Here is a 20,354-nt window from a genome sequence, read left to right on the forward strand (position 1 = left end):
GAAACAACATGTTTTAAGTTGAAAGCGGAAGCGATGTACAGTGCATCCAGAAAGTATTCATAGCGCTTAACTTTTGCCACATTTTATTAGGTTACAGCCTTATTTCAAAATGGATTACTCATTTTTTTCCCTCAACATTCTACACACAATACCCCATAATGACAACATGAAAGAAGTTCATTTTGAAATCTTTGCAATTTATTAAAAATAGAAAAGAAAAAAAAAAAACACATGTATATAAGTACACAGCCTTTGTCATGACACTCAAGATTGAGCTCTGGTGCATCCTGTTCCCACTGATCATCCTTGAGATGTTTCCACAACTTGACTGGAGTCCACCTGTGGGAAATTCAATTGATTGGACATGATTAGGAAAAGCATAAACCCGTCTATAGAAGGTCCCACAGTTAACAGTGCAAGTCAGAGCACAAACCAAGCCATGAAGTCCAAGGAATTGTCCGTAGACCTCCGAAACAGGATTGTATCAAGGCACAGATCTGGGGAAGAGTAGAAAAAAATTTCTGCAGCATTGAAGGTCCCAATGAGCACAGTGGTCTCCATCATCCGTAAATGGAAGAGGTTTGGAACCACCAGGAATCTTCCTATAGTGGGCTGCCTGGCCAAAATGAGCGATGGAGGGAGAAGGGCCTTAGCCAGGGAGGTAAACCAAGCATCCGATGGTCACTCTGAAAGAGCTCCAGCGTTTCTCTGTGGAGAGAGGAGAACGTTCCAGAAGAACAACTATTTCTGTAGCACTCCATCCATCAGACCTGTATGGTAGAGTGGCCAGAAAGAAGCCACTGCTCAGTAAACGGCAAATGGCAGAAAGCCTGGAGTTTGCCAAAAGACACCTGAAGGACTCTCAGACCATGAGAAACAAACTCTGGTCTGATGAAACAAAGATTGAACTTTTTGGCCTGAAAAACAAGAGTCTTGTCTGAAGGAAAACATGCACCACTCACCACCTGGCCAATACCATCCCTACAGTGAAGCACGGTGATGGCAGCATCATGCTGTGGGGATGTTTTTCAGCAGCAGGAATTCAGACTAGTCAGGATCAAAGGAAAGATGAATGCAGCAATGTACAGAGACATCCTTTATGAAAACCTGTTCCAGAGCGCTCTGGACCTCATACTGGATGACGGTTCATCTTTCAACAGGACAATGACCCTAAGCACACAGCCCACATAACAAGGGAGTGGCTACGGGCCAACTCCGTGAATGTCCTGGAATGGCCCAGACTTTAACCCGATTGAACATCTCTGGAGTGATCTAAAATGGCTGTGCACCAATGCTCCTTATCCAACCTGATGGAGCTTGAGAGGTACTGCAAAGAAAAATGGGAGAAATTGCCCAAAAATAGGTGAGCCAAGCTTGTAGCATCATACTCAAAACAACTGAGAGGCTGTAATTGGTGCCAGAGGTGCTTCAACAAAGTATTGAGCAAAGGCTGTGAACACTTATGTACATTTTTTTTTCCTGTTTTTATTTTTAATAAATTGCAAATATTTCATAACAAATTTATTTGACGTGGTCATTATGGGGTTTTGTTTGTAGAATGTTGAGGAAAAAAATAAATGTAATCCATTTTGAAATAAGGCTGTAACATAACAAAAATGTGGCAAACGTTAAAAGCTGTGAGTACTTTCTGGATGCACTGTACATCACTTCCGCTTTCAACACAAAACACTGAAGTATTACTGGATTTTAAACAGTATAGGCACTTGTTTTTAATGTTCTACATAGCTATACCTGCAAAAGGGGCCAGACTGAATTGTTCTAGCAGGACTTAATTTTATGACTAAAGTTCCACTTTAAGACAGCCCATTCAAAAGTGATTTAAAGCATACATTACCCTTTTTTCTAGTGTAGCTGACCACAACACATGAATGTGTATTTCTGTGCACTGAGCTGACAATCCATGCCAGGTTCAATAGGTTACTGCTCGCCAAAAGTATGAATGTGCCCATATGGCTCTACTTTACAATGAAGCACACCACAACACATGGCATGGCGGGTGCGTATTTCACTACTGGTTATGGAGCCCAAATGCCATAATGCACTCAATGGAAAGAGGGAGAGAATTATAAACCTAAATTAAAGAATAGTAGGAGTATCAAATCCCTACAAAAAGTGGGGAGATCATAATATGCATATAAAAAGGGTAAGCAGGGAGCAAGTTGCAATGGCATAAGGATCATAAAAGTGAGAACATTTAGTGCATGCTCAAAAACAGGTCAGGAATGTGGTAGCCATAGACCATTAAATACTAACCTCTAATGAAGCCATTAGAAGAACCCAGAAGAAGAATCTAAGCACACTTTGGACAGCCTAGACAGAAGGTAGGAAAAGGATCAAACTTCCAGTGATTAGGTTCCTCAAACGTTTCCAGAGTTGCACTGTAAAACTGAGGTAAACTCTCTAGCTGGTCAGTAGAGTCTTGTCCGACCGTAAAGAGAAATACAGGAATAGAGTACATTTTCTTGTAAGGCGGGATATATATATATATATATATATATATATATATATATATATATATATAGATATATAGATATATATATATATATATATAGTGTGAAAAACAATAAATGCAGGGAACTGACAGCAACATTTTAGTATGGAAAGGAAAGCCTAATGTATAAAGTAAGGCGTCAAGTTCTCCAATCAGCTAACAGCGAAGCACAGATTATCTTTTTGGAAAAAAATATCTTGCAGCTTTAAGGTGAAGATACAAAGTTTCTCAGAAACTGACTGAAAATACATGAACACGGTAAACTGAACAAGACTCAGAGAAGAACACATTCATGCCAAGAATGAATCCAGAAAGAGAAAAAGGAGTAAAATAAAATGCTCTTTTACCAGATCCTGATTAAAAGTTTTTGCTAGCAATTTATCCAAATCCACCTCACCCCAAGATCTTCTGCATTGAGGCAGCTCCCATTTCAAGCACTGCAGGAATCAGGATTAATGGTGTTCAAAGGCAGAACCAAAAGATGCCTAACCTAAAATAATGGAGTAAATTTTTTTTTGTGTGAAGTCTCAGCATTTTAGGCATGAAGTCAAAACATCCATACGAGGTACCAACTTAGATGCTTGCAAGATTCCTTCACAGCTGAACCACAGAGCTCAAGACAGATGATCCAAAATCTCCAGGACATAAGGGTTTAACCTCAGGAAGAAACTGTCTAAGAGCTGATCCAAACTGACAAGAATTCACACAAGTCACAGCTAATAAGGGGGACATTTCTACCAGACAGCACAAATTTACATAGGGAATCAAATAGTCCATGAAATCCCTTTAGGTAAAAACATAATCCACCTATTGGAATGACAGGAATTTCTACAATGGGAAAAACAGTGGATAGAGAAGATCTTAAGAGAAACAGTTCCCTAGAACCTTTGCCTGAAACAAAAAACCATTCCTCTAATTGCATGAAAGAACACAATATGTCAGCATATCAGTGACTCCTTGCAAGGCTGAGTCGCGGAGCTTGTTGAAAAACAGTCTCCTGAGGAGAAAGATGTAAAGACCGAGTGAATCAAAGGTATCCAGACAGGCCTAAGACACACTTGGAGGTGGAGGTCTACTAAGATCATAATTGGATTCTGTTGAGGATGGCACCAAAGCATGGTTACAACCCCTGAAAGCAGACTGCTGCATTAACTGTGCACAAACGAATTAAAAAAATATATAAAAGTGATTTTAAAAGGTCTTACAGACATAGGGAAGGTCTCAGCCTCATACTGCGTTTAGTGTTTTGCAGAAACAAACTACAGTCCATTTAACACAGTTTACTATGGAACATGTACGTATCTATGCATTTTTGAGCCGTCAGCAACTTTTTTTAAACACAAAACGCTGCGTTTTTGGTTTAACAGACTTCACTGGAGATGCTCAGAAACAAGTTGGTCACAAAAACAAAAAAGAACTCATTAAAGCACTCCTCAAAAACTTGTGTGCAAAAACGCAAAAAGCACTGCAGAAAAGGACAAACGCAAACTGCTTTGGTGTGAACAGGCCTAAGACACTAAAGAAAAGCTTTATAGTAATAGAAGTCCGAAGATCTATACTGCCAGCACTGGACTCTTCTTGGGTTACCAAGAAATGGCTTAGATCTACAATAGATTAGTATGGGCTGTGGTCATCCGTTGCAGTCAGACTGTCCTCCAGAAATATTGCAGGAGGCAAGACCTTTCTAACTCACAAACCTGACCCATAGGGTTATTTATGGTAAGAAATATGAGCACCACATATGTAATGTATCACGTGAAAAAACTGAGATTAAATACAATGGACTTTTAGGCTGCTTGCAGTATTCACACATTCATACTGGTACGGATTAAAAAAAAAATTAATCACATACTACAATATTTAAATATTACAATATTGAAATACTAAAACCTCTATGCGAGATTGTATCTGCCATATAGGAGGTTATTAATATATACTGCATTTCTTAGCATATACCCCATTTCACAAAACTGGGCCAAAGCACTTACATATTTACACTTGTTGCCCTGTAAAAACGTATTGAAAATTTGATGTCTACATGTTTTGCAGAGTCTACAGCCTGCTTCCTCAGGAGACCAACAGGAAAAATACAGTATGTAGTTGTGTACCGGTTTACAATGAAACATATACAAATATATTAATAGACTATGAAAAAAAAAAAAAAAAAAAAAACTGGCCAGAAAGAAATCTGTTACCTCTGGCTGGTTTTGGTTTTTATTCATCCTCTTTTCTGCTGCTGTGTCTCCAGGACAACCCTACACTCACATGGCCCTTGTTCAGGCTTTAAATGGTAAAGGTATGTGAGCGCATTAAGATGGGGGGGAAAATAACAGCGGCTATGCACAAAGGTAACCAAGCTATAACCTCAATCAAATAATACAGTAATGGTACAGCACTAAAGATATTAATACCATAAAATCTTATAAAAAGGTGATGAATAAAAGTTCATAAATGAGAGTAAAATGGTTAAAAGTTCAAAAGTGACTTTCAGTGCTTCTAAAGTGCCTGTTTTCCTGGTGGGTCGGTGATTGTGCACTAATTGTGGAAGAATTGCGCACTCACCAGACGTGCAATGTTAATGTGCCCATAAATATAAATCCAGATGTCATCAGGGTATCATCAGGGTAAACCAGGTACTGGGGTAACTTCCCTCTGAAGGGTGGGATGGTACATCAACTGGATCCTGGGGCTTTAAATGTTGATCCAAAATCAGCCAGAGTTTCCCCTTAAGGGATGGATGGGTGCTGCTCTCAGGATGAGCAGGAGGCTCCCTCTCTGGATACTGGGCTGGATCTTGTGCAGGTCATCTGGAAATTAAATACTCTTCCTCCTACCAGTCACATGACCCGAGCACACACTACAACACACAGCCGACACCAGAGCAGTATTAGCCCTCTATACTGTCCTGGCAGCCTTTATCAGAACTAGAGAGAAGAATTAGTCTAGCCATGGCTCTTGTACAGAGTGAAAATGTTGAGGCCCCCGTCCCCACACATATGCCCGTAAGAATATAAACGCACATGTTGGGGCGACTATGCATGAAAATGTTGATTGTGATACACGTTACATATAGCTGCGCATGTCAGAGTGAGAGCAATTATAGCACAATACACAATACCTCCTCGATAACGGTAAACTGATGACCTATAGGGGCATTTGAAACGTCGCCTATAGAAAACAGGTTACTGAAGTTTTTCGCCATTTCACGGGCGACAAATGAAAATTTGATATGGTGGGTATCCATATAATCAGCACAACTTCATCTTTTATATTTTACCAAAAATTTGGGTAATTTTTTTGCGTTTGTTTGCCCTAAAAATTTACTTTAGTGTGATTTTTGCTGAAATTTGCAATTCCTAGACCTTTGCAATAATATGTGACAATTGGAACTACAATTATTTTATGATGTAGGGTGTCTGCTTTCAGAAAATCTATAGTATTTTGGAGGTTGTGTAATCTTCATGCCTAAAATTATTTTTTTAAATGTGTGCAAAAAATGCAAAAAAAAAATGGTTAAGGCAATTTTAGCATGCACATAGTGCCTGTTGAATAAATATTCAAAAGTAAACATGTAAACGTGAAACACTAGGTCAAGTACATAGGCATGCATATATGCAGGATATTCTCAATACTTACATGCCACCAATAGTGACTGTGGCACAGGTCCGCTCAGGAAATGCTGGAACAGTGTCTGTGGCTGCACTAGCAGAACGGATGTAATCCACATTCACATTTACCTGAAAATGAGAATAAAGCTTTCAAATTTGGCTCTTGATACAGTTCACAGAGAATTCTGGACTTTTAACAGGAAGACATTTTTAAATATGAAAGTAAACCTGTACGAAGAGAAGAAGCAGCAAGATAATTTACAAACACAACCAATCTGAGCAGGAAAAATAAAATCAGGGGAAAGACGATATGTGCAAGCTGCACTAATAGGTTAAAGTCCTAAGCGTCACATAATCAAGGAGTTACCTGATTGATTTCATTTGGTCATGCAGAGCCATTTAGTAGAAGGTAAAGCATGTGAATATAACTGTGTAATCTACATGTGCAGAGGACTACTGTATTTTGTATCCTTAATGGTGTTTCTTGCAAGTACATTATTAACCTTTTTTTGAATTCCAAGTTGAACAGTATTGCTTTTCACGGATTTGCTGATTTTCATTTGAAAATGCTATTTCCTTGGCAGTCTATGGCCTCAATACTTTACCTAAGGGCTAGTTCACACCAGATGCAGTAAAGTGCATTTTTGTATGCATCAAAAATGCATTAACGGTGTTCTTCCATGTATTCCAATGGCCCTAATTCACACCAGTGCAGTCTGTTCCAAGCAGTTTCAGGTGCATAAAATAAAACAAATTAAAAAATAAACATGCTGCATTGTTTCTGCACAGAACTGTACTGGAACATAGCAAACTGCATCAAAACTGCCCTGGAACAGAGTGTGGTGTGAACTATAAGCAAAAACGTATCTAGAATGCATATGGAGTGCTTTTTGTTGTGTGAACTGGCCCTAACAGTGTGCTTATTCTGCATCAACAAGCATTTAAAGAAAAAAAAAGTTGGGCTCAGCTATGGAAGTCTATGTATTTTCTCAGTACGGGTTTCAGCTAAATTCACTGCTGACCTCTCCTCCTGGAAATCTAGTTGCTCGGTTATGTTAATCTAATGGCTTTAAAACTTTAAAGCAATACCTGGAACAAGCACGCAGATGAGGAGGTTCTGAACCCCATATGACTTTCAACCGTTGACCTGAAATAGGCATGCAGACTAAAAAGTATTGAAGCCAGAGACAGCCAGACAAGCAGCAGTTTAGGAAGCCACTCACTGGTCACTTCCTATTTCCCTCAATATTTATTTATTTATTTCAGGTACTTATATAGCGCCATCAATTTAAGCTGCGCTTTACGTATATGTTGTACATTCACATCAGTCCCTAACCCTCAAGGAGCGTACAATCTATGGTCCCTAACTTACATTCATACATACACATACTAGGGCCAATTTAGACAGGATCCAATTAACCTACCAGCATGTCTTTGGTGTGTGGGAGGAACAGGGAGAACACGCAAACTCCAGGCAGGTGGTGCCGTGGTTGGGATTTGAACCTAGGACCCTAGTACTGCCAATTGGAAGTGCTAACCATTTAGCCACTGTGCTGCCCAATATTGGTTTCTATTAAATTATTCGCCACATTTTTAAATATAAATCATAATTAAAACAGAACTCATTTGTTTATAACCTAAATGTACCATTTGCAATAGTGAATACACATATAGAAATATTAGCTTACATCTAAAGTATGCAGCATGATTGTACTTTGGAGCATTAATCTCAATGCAAATGTTCAGATCAGTTCAAATCATTATCAAAGTTTTGAACATATCTGACACCGGAGGAAGGAGTTGCATACAGTAAACTGTATGTACAGTTGGAAGGTACAAGTACAGTAGCCACAAAATCGACAGAGCTTACTTGTGAAAGGATATCACAGACAACTACATAACCCTACACAGACATTTCCTTTACTACACACAAAAGTAAAAAACTGAATTTTTTGTTTAGACCCCACTTCTAGGAAATTTACATGCAAATCCATTTACATGCAAATCAATTCTGTTGTAGCAATTGCAGAATATACAATGGTAAGGCTACAGAAAACCCAACCAGCATTGCAGATCAGTAGCAAAGTGCAAATATGTTCTAGGAGCACATTCTACAGGAAGAAAAAAGAATTGTACAATAATCACAGGCAGTAAGCCTTTTACTGTGCAGTGTTTCCATCGAAGACATCTTTCACCCTCTTTCAGCTAGAATGACAGCTTTCAAAAAAGCAGATAATGCTACGCAAACCCACATGCTTTTGTGCTTATTAGTAGCACTGCTGTAAGCAAGGGAGCTGAAAGCGATTCTGTCAAAGCAATTGCAAATTCCTAAACTGAAGAAAATGTTACTTAAAAACAGAGCTTCACCCTCTCAAAAAACATTGACGATTTTAATCCTTATGCTACTAGCATTAGCAAATAGAAAGTATATATTTATTTTTTACAATACTTCAGTTACTTCCTGGTTTTCAGGTCTGGACAAATTATGTCAAATCCCAGGAGTATTTGGGAAGGGGGCTGTTTCTCAGCCAAGCACACCCACCTGCCTGCATTTCTGAGCTAGGAGCAGATGGATTGCAGTAAGTAAATGCTACTGGTACAGCCCTGGCCAAAGGTTTTCAAAAATTACACAAATATTAAATTTCACAAAGTCTTCTGCTTCAGTATACCATAGTAACATCTTAAGAAAAGATCTAAAAACACTGAAGTATAATTACAAACATTTCATAAGTGTCAAAGGCTTTTATTGGCAATTACATTAATTTATGCAAAGAGACAATATTTGCAATGTTGACCCTACTTTTTTCAAGACCTCTGCAATTCCCCCTGCATGCTGTCAATCAACTTCTGGGCCACATCCTGACTGATGGCAGCCCATTCTTGCATAATCAATGCTTGGCGTTTGTCAGAATTTGTAGGGTTTTTTTGTTCATCCGCCTCTTGAGGATTGACCACAAGTTCACAATGGGATTAAGGACTGGGGAATTTCCTGGCCATGGACCCATTTCACTGTTTTGTTCCCCTTGCCACTGAGGTATCGCTTTTGCCTTATGGCAAGGTGCTCCATAATGTTGGTAAAGGCATTATTTGTCACCAAACTGCTCTTGGGAGGATGTCTTTGTACCATTCTTTATTCATGGCTGTTTTTTGCAAAATTCTGTGTGAGCCCACACCCTTGGCTGAGACGTAACCCCGCACATGGTTGGTCATAGGATTCTTTACTTTTGGCATGACACAGGACTGATGATAGCGTTCACCTTTTCTTCTCTGGACAAGGATTTTCTGAATGCCCCAAACAATCAGAAAGGGGATTCATCAAAGACAATGACTTTACCCCAGTCCTCAGCAATCTGATCCCTGTACCTTTTGCAGAATATCAGCCTGTCTCCGAAGTTACTGCTGGAGAAAAAATGGATTCTTTGCTGCCCTTCTTGACACCAGACCATCCACCTGCCTACTGCCATTCCCGAGCAAGCTCTGCACTGGTGGTGACCCAATCCCACAGCTGAATTAACTTTAGGAGACGGTCCTGGAGCTCTCTGAACTTTCTTGGGTGCCGTGAAGCCTAGGGTCTGACAATGGGTCCCCATACCTAATGGCGGTCAGGGGGCCATAGTCTAGCCTATAGAGGTCTGTGCATCCCTCCATATGCCTCCCCTGATCATCACTGACCCACTACCAAAACGGTCAAGCTGAATGATGTTACAGGCAGCATAATGTTCTCCACGGCTTCTCCAGACCCTGTCATGTCTGTCACATGTGCGCAGGGTGAACCTGCTCTAATCTGAAAAGCACAGGACGCCAGTGGCGGACCTGCCAATTCTGGTGTTCATGGCAATGTCAAATCGAGCTCATATGGTGCTGGGCAGTGAGCACAGGGCCCACTAGACGCTGCGCCCTCAGGCCACCCTCGTGAAGTTTGTTTCTGATTGTTTGGTCAGACATTTACACCAGTGGCCTGTTGGGGGTCATTTTGTAGGGCTCTGGTAGTATTCATCCTGTCCAGCTCACCTAGAGAAACTGCCAGTTTCCTGGAATTTCCTCCATGCTCTTGAGACTGTGAAGGGACACACAGCAAACCTGGCAATGGCACGTATTGATGTGCCATCCTGGAGGAGTTGGACTGCCTGTGCAACCTTTGTAGGGTCCAGGTATCACCTCATGCTACCAGTAGTGACACTGACCCTAGCCAAATGCAAAACTAGTGAAAAAGGCAGAAAAGAAGAGTAGGGAAAAAAATGTCAGTGGCCTCCACCTGTAAAACCATGCCTGTTTTCGGGGTCGTCTCATTCTTACCCATCTAGTGCATCTCTTAATTTAATTAACATCAAAGCAGCTGAAACTGATTAACAGCCCCCTCTGCTACTTAACTGGCCAGATCAATATCCCAGGAGTTTAATTGGCTTGATGCTATACTCTGATTAAACAGTGTTCCTTTAATTTTTTTGAGCAGTGTAAACAACTTAGTAGGTTTCCTACCATAACATTAGAATCTTATATTGAGTTTCCCTATTTGTCATACAGATAGAGAATTTGCCATCCCATTCAATTATTTTGTATCCAGAGAGGTAAAGGAAATTGTGGCTCTAGGTTTGTTCCAATTTCTTCATACATATGTTGCAATTCAGCATTATTGGGAAGTTGTATAATATTTCAACATATAGATCACATATTGTCAGGTCAAGCATCAAAAGCATAGGTGTTCAAAAGGGGCAGGGTGTTCTAGTAGTCTCTGTTCTCATTTTCAAATCAACAGTTTTCATACTTAGTGGAAATCAATAGAAATTAGGAACCTGCAGAAAATTTCAGATTAAAAGTTTTATTGCTGTATAAAAGGAAGATCCCCTGTAGCCTTTGGGCCAAATTCTTGTCTGTAAACCTAATCGTGTGACATCATTAAGTTGATTTATTGACTCGAGATGAGCTTGCAGCATGTGCAAAATCAGAAATCCCTAACTTTTTGACTGTGCTTAAACCAGTGCTTATCCAATCAACTATTAGTTCTAGAAAGAACACAAAGGTTACCTTTGCATGTCCCTTTTAGTACATGTACCCTAAAACATTTATTTGGCAAATCATCTAATCTATAACACATCAATGAAATGCAGATAACTAGAGAGCAAACAGTATGTTGAATTGCATACTTTAGGGTGGCCATGAAAGCCCAGATTCCATCCCAATTCAGCAGCTCAAAGTAGTGCTGGGCTATTTAATGCTTATATAGGGGGCAACAATAAGCACTTAAAACAGTAAAGATTTTACAGTTTGTTAGAAAATCTGAGTGACAAGAATAGGTCAATTCTCTGCTCTACTTTTATAGAACAAATGTTTGACTGGCCCAGCAGATAACAGTGTCCCAAAAAGTAAACTGCGTCAGATTCTTTTAGGATGAGATGGACAGATATTACTAGGCGCTTTTTTGTAGTTTTTACTAAACTTGCAATCAAGACACACAAGTTTGTTCTGACAAATATGAAAGCTTTTTTAGTAAGTTTTAAAGTGGATATAAAAGGTAACATGCTTTTGCATTCCCTGCATTAAGGTGTAAAAAAAAAAAAAAAAGTTTGGCTACTTGCTGTGCCCTCCCCCGCCCCTAAATACGTACTGTCCTGTATTACACCAGCACTGTGCCTGTCTGCTAATCTTAGTCACAAACTTGGCTGAGAGCACCGGGAGCCATTGACTCCTGCTGCTGTCAGTCAAATCCTGTGGGCAGAGAGAGGGGCCAAGACACACACAGCCTGGCTTGGGATCAGATCCTGCTATAGGGGCAGGCACAAAAGAGGAGCCAAGATAGCCTGCGGGGGCCCCCCAATGAGGGGAGTTGGGGCTGTTCTGTGCGATATTACACAGAGCAGGTGGGTATAATATGTTTGTTTCAATTTCAAAAAATGCCTTTGAAACCACTGAAAGAATCTTTAGTTTCCAAAGGCCCCTGTCTATATAAAAAGTCAATCAGAGCCTGGTTGGAGTGCCCAAGGCCTACCACAGTAGCCACTGACACATTGTTTGCATTGGGTAAAGACTGCTAATGTATATATTAGGTAGTAGGCCAAGATATCAGCCATATAGGGAGTGAATGGTTTTCAATGAATAGATGAACTCAGACGTGGATTCTGATAATGACCAATAAAGCACAAATATTGTACAGAGCTACAGCATACTAAAAGCAAAGTCCACGGTTAATTACAAGAGTACTTGTACTAGGCCTACAAAAGCGGTTGCACAACTGAAAATGCTTGCAATGTACGATTTGCTATAAAGACTAGACATTTTTGACCATCTCCTATCTCACATCTTTGTGTCATACACTGTATAGTGGAGCTTGCAAAATCCTATGAGACACCTTATATAAAACAGCAACAGGTATTCTAGATATAAACTAGATAATAAGTTTGAAGCTCCAAGTTGTCAGAGCAATCAAGAAAAATGTCACAGGCCTGTTCCTAAAATCCGCCCATTATCTCCTAGTTACACTGCCAAAAGTTCATGCACCAGTAGGGAAAAGAAAAATGTAACACTTAGGGAAGAACAAATCAACAATGTTTTGGCATCCCTATGTGCAGTGGGGACAGTTTTCTAGAAACTGCAACAAGCCTTCTAGAGAAACACATTAAACATCAATGAAAAAAAAGAGATTACATCCAGTCTTAATGTGAAAACTGAAAACTATAAAACCAAGAAATATATCAAGCAAAGGCACCCAAGCCATTTCCTCCACCAATTTAAATTGCAAATTATGTTAGTTGCTGCAAAAGAAAAACGTTTTCCAAACTTGTACAGACATTCTGCTTTTTCAGTTTGCTATTATAACTTTTTTTTTTTTTTTAGCAGTTTATTAAACTCACAGAGCAGGCTACAGCACCTTCTGTAATATTTTGCCGATTTTTTAGCACATTTTTGTATACACTGCTAAAAAACCCCAGTGCCATTTTATTTCTCATTTAATTTATCTGTTATCTCCTTTGCTTTAAATGAACGTAAATTTTGCCAGCAGCAGATCCATTGTGTAACTGTTTTCCTTGCCTAACTTGAGCCTCATTATGGTCCAGTAAAAAAAAAAAGAAGCTATCAAAAGACAGCCAACCTTCTAGATCATAGGGACCTAGCTTCATCACATGTGTAGCTCCAGAACATTGATCCTTCAGCTGAAGCTTGTTGCTTCCTCTCCATCGCCTTAATGGACAAGGGAAAGGAGAGCACAGAGGTGGACATGACTGGCTGCTGCCTCAGACTGATTGGCCACTGTGTCCAGATCTTTAGGCAACAGAAGGGGAAAGGATAATTTCCACTGGCCATGGTCATGACCAAGAGTTGAGATCACCCAATAACGTAGAGAGCATGGCCAGGACCCTCAGACTGTGCAGACATGAGATCAGAAACCTGTAACCCTGTGTATAGGGCTCCATTAGCTTCAGTGTAAGTCAGGGGGACACCAGAGGTCTAATAGACCCCTGTTATCTCAAAGAGAGCTTGTCATATATTGACCCCCTATGTGATGACCATAAAGTCAACTGTCAAAAAAAAAAAAAAAGAAAACAAATTGAATTCCCCCGCCTTGTACATGCAACACATATGGTAAGGTACGTCTACAAACGAAAATGATGATCACGCTACACATTACACTGTTGCTGCAAACACTGGTGTGAGAAAATTCTAGGACAGGGGTAATGAATTGAAATTCAAAAGGTCGGGTCACTAAAATTTTTTCCAGTCAAGGTCCAAACCTCATGTTTGTGCAATGACTAGGATGTAGTCATAGTAGATCTATCAAAAAATGAGAAATAAACAAACATTTTCAACAATGTTTGTCACTTTTCAGTTACAACATTAATCGATAGTTTGAACTTGGATGGCTTTACAGATGTTCTTTTATTTATATTGAATGAGAGTGCCCCCATAGATCAGTAGAGCCCATCAGAGTGCCCCTATAGATCAGTAGAGCCCATTAGAATGCCCCCATAGATCAGTAGAGCTCATTAGAGTGCCCCCATAGATCAGTAGAGCCCATTAGAGTGCCCCCATAGATCAGTAGAGCCCATTAGAGTGCCCCCATAGATCAGTAGAGCCCATTAGAGTGCCCCCCATAAATCAGTAGAGCCCATTAGAGTGCCCCCATAGATTAGCTGCCCCATCAGATTAGTCGGGCAAGCAGGGGGCATGAGCTTCAAAGACATCCGTGTCGTAGGGCACACGTGATCACATTGGTTGCAAGGACACTAGCGATCCTAGCAACTAATGACTGCGGCTCAGCAGGGACTTATCGCTGCAGACTGGCTGGCTGACAGACCGAACTGCTGTCAAACGGTACAGAGCTAGACCGCAATCCGCTCTTTTCTGAAGGCTGCTCTGCCCTATTTCCCTAATCAAACTCAAAAAGTGATGTCTTGCTGGTTCACAGACCTGAAATACAGTTTTTTTTGTTTTTTTTTAAATGGGGGGGCGCAATCCTTGCCTGAGGATGAAGTCCCTTGTCTTGCTACTCCACTCCCACAACATCCTAAAACACATCACATGTCCCAGGAGGCTGCAGCACCATTTACAAAGTGCTTCAGAAGCTTGTGCATGAGCAGTGGGGAGCCAGTTGTGGTTCCTAAGGAGCTGGCAGATAGATATATATCTGAGCCGGCCACCTGTAGTTGTAAAAACTGGCTGCAGACAATGCTGAATCTCAGGCTACAGTATTTGGGAGAAAAAAAGAAAAAAAAACACACTGAAGTTCCTTTTTAAATTTGGATATCAAAGTTTAATGTTTCATGGGTTTAAGGCTTGACATGTTGGGTATCCACTCGTTGCAACTTCATCTATTACATTTTACCACGAAATTGGGAAAAAAGTGTTTGCATGCACTACAATTAACTGTATGACAGAGTATTTTTTAGTAAACGTGCCCCAATATGTGGCTAAAGAAATCGCAACTACCACCATTTCATTTGCCAGGGTTTCTCCTTTCAGGAAATATACTGTATACCATTTGGGGGTTTAACGAATCTTCATGACAAAAAATATGCATTGTAACATGCATTCAAAAACTGAAAAAATGTGGACAAGTGGTTAAGCAAACCCTTCACAACATTCACTGGCTCAGCTCTAGATACTGTAATCAGAAAGAAGGAAGTGATCAAGAGCAAATGTTTAACATCCTGGAAGGAGTTACAGATGGTAAAAAGCCCATCAGAGCCAATATCACAAGACTTCTATGTTCACAAAACAAACAGCTGGTCTAAAGGAAAAGTAGAGTACTGCTTGTAAAGCTGAAAAGCTGCTGAATCTTGCATCAGCATCTTTTTTTGTTTAAAAGAAAAGGGTTTACACACAAGCTTTGTTCTATAAATTGTATATCTGCGAGAAGTGTGGTTACCCACACTGCATTTGTATCTTCACAGAAAGCTTTTGTGACGTTGTATTGGAGTATGTGGACAGTCAAGAAAATGGCACCCACCAGGGGAAAGTGGAACTAAAACTCTCCTGTCCCTCAAATCCAAGGAAGTGTCTGATCTGCAGTTGCCATGGTACTGCACGTGTGATCAGTTATGAAACTAGCCATTTGACGGCTTGAAAGTTTGGTTGAGAACACAAACCTAACACTTATCCAAATTTGGGAAACCATTCAAATCAATGGGTTTTAGTTCCACCTGAATTCTTTTTGCCATAGGGGATATAAATTATGGAAAATAGGCGAGACATTCAATAAGGGAGTCAAAGTTTTAGATACCCATTCCATTTTACAAACCATCAGTTTGGAATCTGATTAATGTAAATGCTAAACAAAATGCAACATCATATCTAGAAACATTAGGTTGGCTTTCAATCGCCAGCGACAAAAAACCTTGGAAAGAAATCTCATTCATAATGATCGGTACCCCTATGCAAAGGACCATGTTTACCCACCTAGGAAGCACAGGTTGTTCGTGAAACCAGCCTACATAAACAAGCAGACGGCGGCACAGATTTTAGAGCTTATCTCTGGGTGTACAACCATGCAGGACCGATGCAAGGCTTAAAATGCAAAGTGACAGGTGGCAGCCTTGCAAATCTAAAACAGATGCATGAGGCTGAAAATCCCCCGGAGTACCAAAAGATATGGTGGAGTGTGTCATAACCTCCAGTTCAAAGACTTGAATGACAACTTGTCTTGATCCACCTAGAAATGGTAAGGAAAGGCCCCTGTTGAAATAAAGAGGGGATTTGATCATCTACGGAGACAGTAGCTGATAGGCAGACTCTCACAGTGTGTAACACCAACACAACGGAGAGAAATTTCTCTTGGAGGTTTCTCAGCAGGACATAAAAAGGAAGAATGACATCCTGGTTGAGGTGGAAGGAAGAGACCCACCTTAGAGAGGAAGGACGACTTGGGCCTCAAGACAACCTTTCCTTGTGCAATACCAGAAAGGGTCCCATTCAAATTAAGGCTCTTAGCTTGGACAACCTCCACACAGAGGTGATGGGAAGAAAACCGATAACCTTGCAAGTGAGTTTGGACAAAGGACATCCCTAATTGGTCCAAATGGTGGCCACTGAAAGGCCAAGAGAACTAAAGGTCCCTTGGAGACAAAAGAGCATACGGGTTGATAAATATGTTCAACACCCTGTACACAGGCCCCAAATAGGAAATGAGAGGCCAAGGGTATCTGAAATAAAACTACCAAACCTGAAATTTGCTCGTTGATGGGTAAAGGCAGATTCTAACCTAGACCAGACTGGAGTAAGGAAAGGATATGTCCCACAGAATATTTCCTTAGGTAAAATCCCCTTGGATTGTACCAAGCAAAATAGGGCTTCCAGGTAAGATTATGGATTTTGCAAGTGTCCAGGTCCAGCAAGCCTATCACTTTAATACTTGGCTTTAACAGCAAAGCCAAAAATGCAAGTGACCGAAAAGCAGCAGGGTGCACTGGCCCTTGGAACAGAAGAAACAAACAATAGGAGTGCCCACACAAGGGTCTGCCAGTAGTCCTATTTTGTCCATATACCACAACCTCTTGGACCAATTCTGTAGGATGAGAATAACCAGAATGCCCTCCCATCTTAATCTTGTGAACTGGACGTGGGAGAATCTGGACGGGCAGAAAGGTATATATCATGTTGAACTGATCCCACTGCATCACCCAAGGATCCACTGTAAATGTCCGAGGGTCCCTGGACTTTATGACAAACCAGTCCAGCTTGATATTGACTCTGGATGCCAGAAGATCCACATCTGGTATCCCCACATGCAGCAAAGGGCTTGAAAACATTCCAGAATGAGAGACCATGCTCCCAAGTCCAGAGTGCATTTTTTACACCTGGAATATGGATAGTGAACAGGGCTGGAAAAATCATTTCTGACAAAGAGAAGATAAAGTCTGCTTTCTTTTGTGTGGCACCATTAATGATGCCTCTGTTTGATAGCTGATGTAGGCCATGACCATGGCATTGTCCAACTGGATTTTCTATTTATGCCCACGTAACTGAGATGTCCAGTATTGATGGGGCAACCAAATGGCTCTCAGCTCTAGAATGTGGATTGGAGAGCGGGCTTCCTAGAGCAACCAAGTCCTCTGCACTGACATAGCATTCAGTATAAGCACAAGAAGCCTCCAGGGCTTCTCGCAGGAAGCAAAAGTGCCATTTACAAGGAAAGATACTGCATTTAAAAGTTTAATTTTTTTTAAATAAATCAAAATCCGGTTAATAGTTATATACACCTGTACTAACATAAAACTTGCTCGGGCCCATTTCTTAGATCAGATAAAGTGAAATACAATGTGATACACTGTCAATTAATGCAAGTATGCAAATCCTGCAAAACTGAAGGTATAGGATTAAAATACCAATCTGTATCTAAGCTACCATTTCTGCAAGGGAAAAGCACTTAAGAGAAATAAAAATGCCAGACAACTGCAGTTAAAATGATCTTGTCCACATGCATATAAGAAAAACCTTAAACCTTATCTCTCTGAAAAGCATAAGATAAATAATTTACTCATGAATACCCCTCTAGAAGACTGGAAAAGAACAACACTGAATTTTAGCTTTTGGATTATAAGCAAAAAATCAGAATGTTAAGAAATCCAGTAAGCTTCAATGTGTGAGAAGCAATCTACAAAATATAATAACACATTAATAAGCAGCAGCTTAGTCTGCATGACACTGGAGGGAGCTAGGAAACTTACACAATTGACTGGAGGGAACCAGTGTGCAAACAAGCATTAATCCAGTTTGCTTTATACAAAAAGAACCTGAGGGGATATTGAATAAAAAAGCTTACATGATACATTGTGGCCATCACAGCAATAGGTCATCATACTTCATTACTCAGGGCAATTAAATCTTCAAGCACTTATTAAAATAGGCATAAGACCACAACATTTGGACATCCACAAAGCAATGAATCACTGACTCACCCTACCACATTACCAGGAGTCAGCTCTGCCTGTCAAATTATAACAAAATGGAGAGCTGAAGGGTAGACCATGATAGCAGGGTTCACACAGCTTTTATGTTCACATAATAGGTAAAACGCTGTATACCTAGTCAAATGAGAAACCTTAAAATTCTAATTTTCCCCACTTCCACACTCAGGTGTTTCCAGCTTCATAACTCTCATAGCCAGCGATATGCAATCAGAAAAGGCAGGCCAGGATCTGTACAGGTTTAAATGTCTTGACAAGGTCTTCTTGACAATCTGTACACAAAAAAGGGAAGAACAATCTAGCCCAATAAACTTTTTATTTAACTTCGTAAAACCAATAATGTTGCACTCACATGACTCCAGACAGACATGCATCCATGAATTGTCCACAGAATGCCGTTGCTCTTAAAGTGTAAGGGAGAGAGAGGAGAGACTAGATAGAGCTAAAAGTATATTAGAAAGGGCCATCATGATTGGGTTTAACCAGTTGTGCACATTGGGCCTATGTAGACAAGTAAAAAAAAAAAAAAAAAAAAGTTTCCAGGCACCCCCTTTTCCTCATGGGATGGCGGCGGATAGGTTTCTAGTTCCCCTCAGGGTTTAATTAAATGGGGGAAAGCAGATTTTTCGAAAGGGATAAGCTGACTTTGAAGGTTCTAGAAGTTCTGGGGGACTCAATCAGGATTGGTCAAACAGGGCCACTTGACACCCCCTCCCCCCCAGAACATTCTAGAATCCCCAAAAACCCCATAAAAAGAAGGGAAGTCACCAGAGGAATTTGGAGCGCAGAGGAGCTATAATACTCTACTCACCTCTGAGGACATGAAGACTCTCCTGCGGCAGCTGCTGGAGCGATCGGAAGCGGGGGGAGGTGAAGAGTGGATCTAGAGGTGCCTCACACTGGGGATGGATCAAGAAGCCCCAAGACAGAGGGAAGCTGGAGGCGACATAGGAAGGAGAGGCGCCAGCGAACAAAAAGAAGAACCCAGTGTCCAGCATCAAGAAGTTGAAGAGGAAGTCGTTGCGGAGGAAGTTCCAGGAGGTTAGAGGGTGCAGGAACGGCGCAAAAAGAAGAGAGGCGGGGATGCTCCAGGTCCAGAAGAGGAGGCGTTCACTGTGCAGAAGCACTAGCCCACCCCCTAATGACGCTGCAGTGAGTGAGAGTAGGCGGCCACGACAGTCCAGCATCAGAATACAGAGAGAACGGGTCAGGGGATGGAGCCACTCACCTTGGGATAGGAGCGGAGAACCATCACCATGGCAACCAGCTCTGCAGGAAGAGTTAGTGGAAGGATCCAGGGCATCATTCATAATGCTATCAGGGGAAGGAGGGGAACAGATAAAAGGTCTGGCTATATCAGTGGGGGAACCTATCCCTGTATAGTGCTCTCAATCACAGCCTTCAAGTTCTTTTCCTGATGTTTCTATTAATTCTGGAGAGTCAGCTTACTTGTCACAACTGTCAGCTTTATCTTCTTCTTTGAATGAATTTCTCTCCAATAGGCACAAGCCGCTTGTTAATACGTCAGTTTATCTTCACCCGTCTATTACTGCAAAAGTTTGGTCTGTTAACATGTTTGAATCTAAAGAGATTGGGCCCCAACCCCTGGCAAGCTCAATGTAAGTTAAAATTAGTCCTAATGTGGATAAAAAACAGGTAAGTCAGGAACAATGTTGCAAAGTTGTCATACCATGCGTCATATCCCCTTTGGGTTATCATTTATCGGGAAGCATAAAAGAAAAAAATTTGGCGAGGAGATTATGTGGATTTATTATCCTTATTACCCTCGGCTAAAGAGTATTTCATAAAGCCTGATAAAAAAGAAGAAAAACAGAA

At 40.7% G+C, this 20,354-nt stretch overlaps 1 protein-coding gene across 1 annotated transcript in view; it reads right to left on the bottom strand.

Moving 5' to 3' along the window:
* The window catches only part of SND1 (staphylococcal nuclease and tudor domain containing 1), a 987,097-nt gene that overhangs the window by 682,578 nt on the left and 284,165 nt on the right, over window positions 1-20,354 (bottom strand). Inside the window, exon 12 of the mRNA XM_089676965.1 lies at window positions 6,149-6,249. Coding sequence (XP_089533091.1) covers window positions 6,149-6,249 — 101 coding nt within the window. The remainder of the gene's footprint in view (window positions 1-6,148; window positions 6,250-20,354) is intronic.

Source organism: Staurois parvus, unplaced genomic scaffold (assembly GCF_062004578.1).
Source record: "Staurois parvus isolate SC_StPar_1 unplaced genomic scaffold, SC_StPar_1.0 ptg000175l, whole genome shotgun sequence".
In the NCBI taxonomy this organism is placed as follows: Eukaryota; Metazoa; Chordata; class Amphibia; order Anura; family Ranidae; genus Staurois; species Staurois parvus.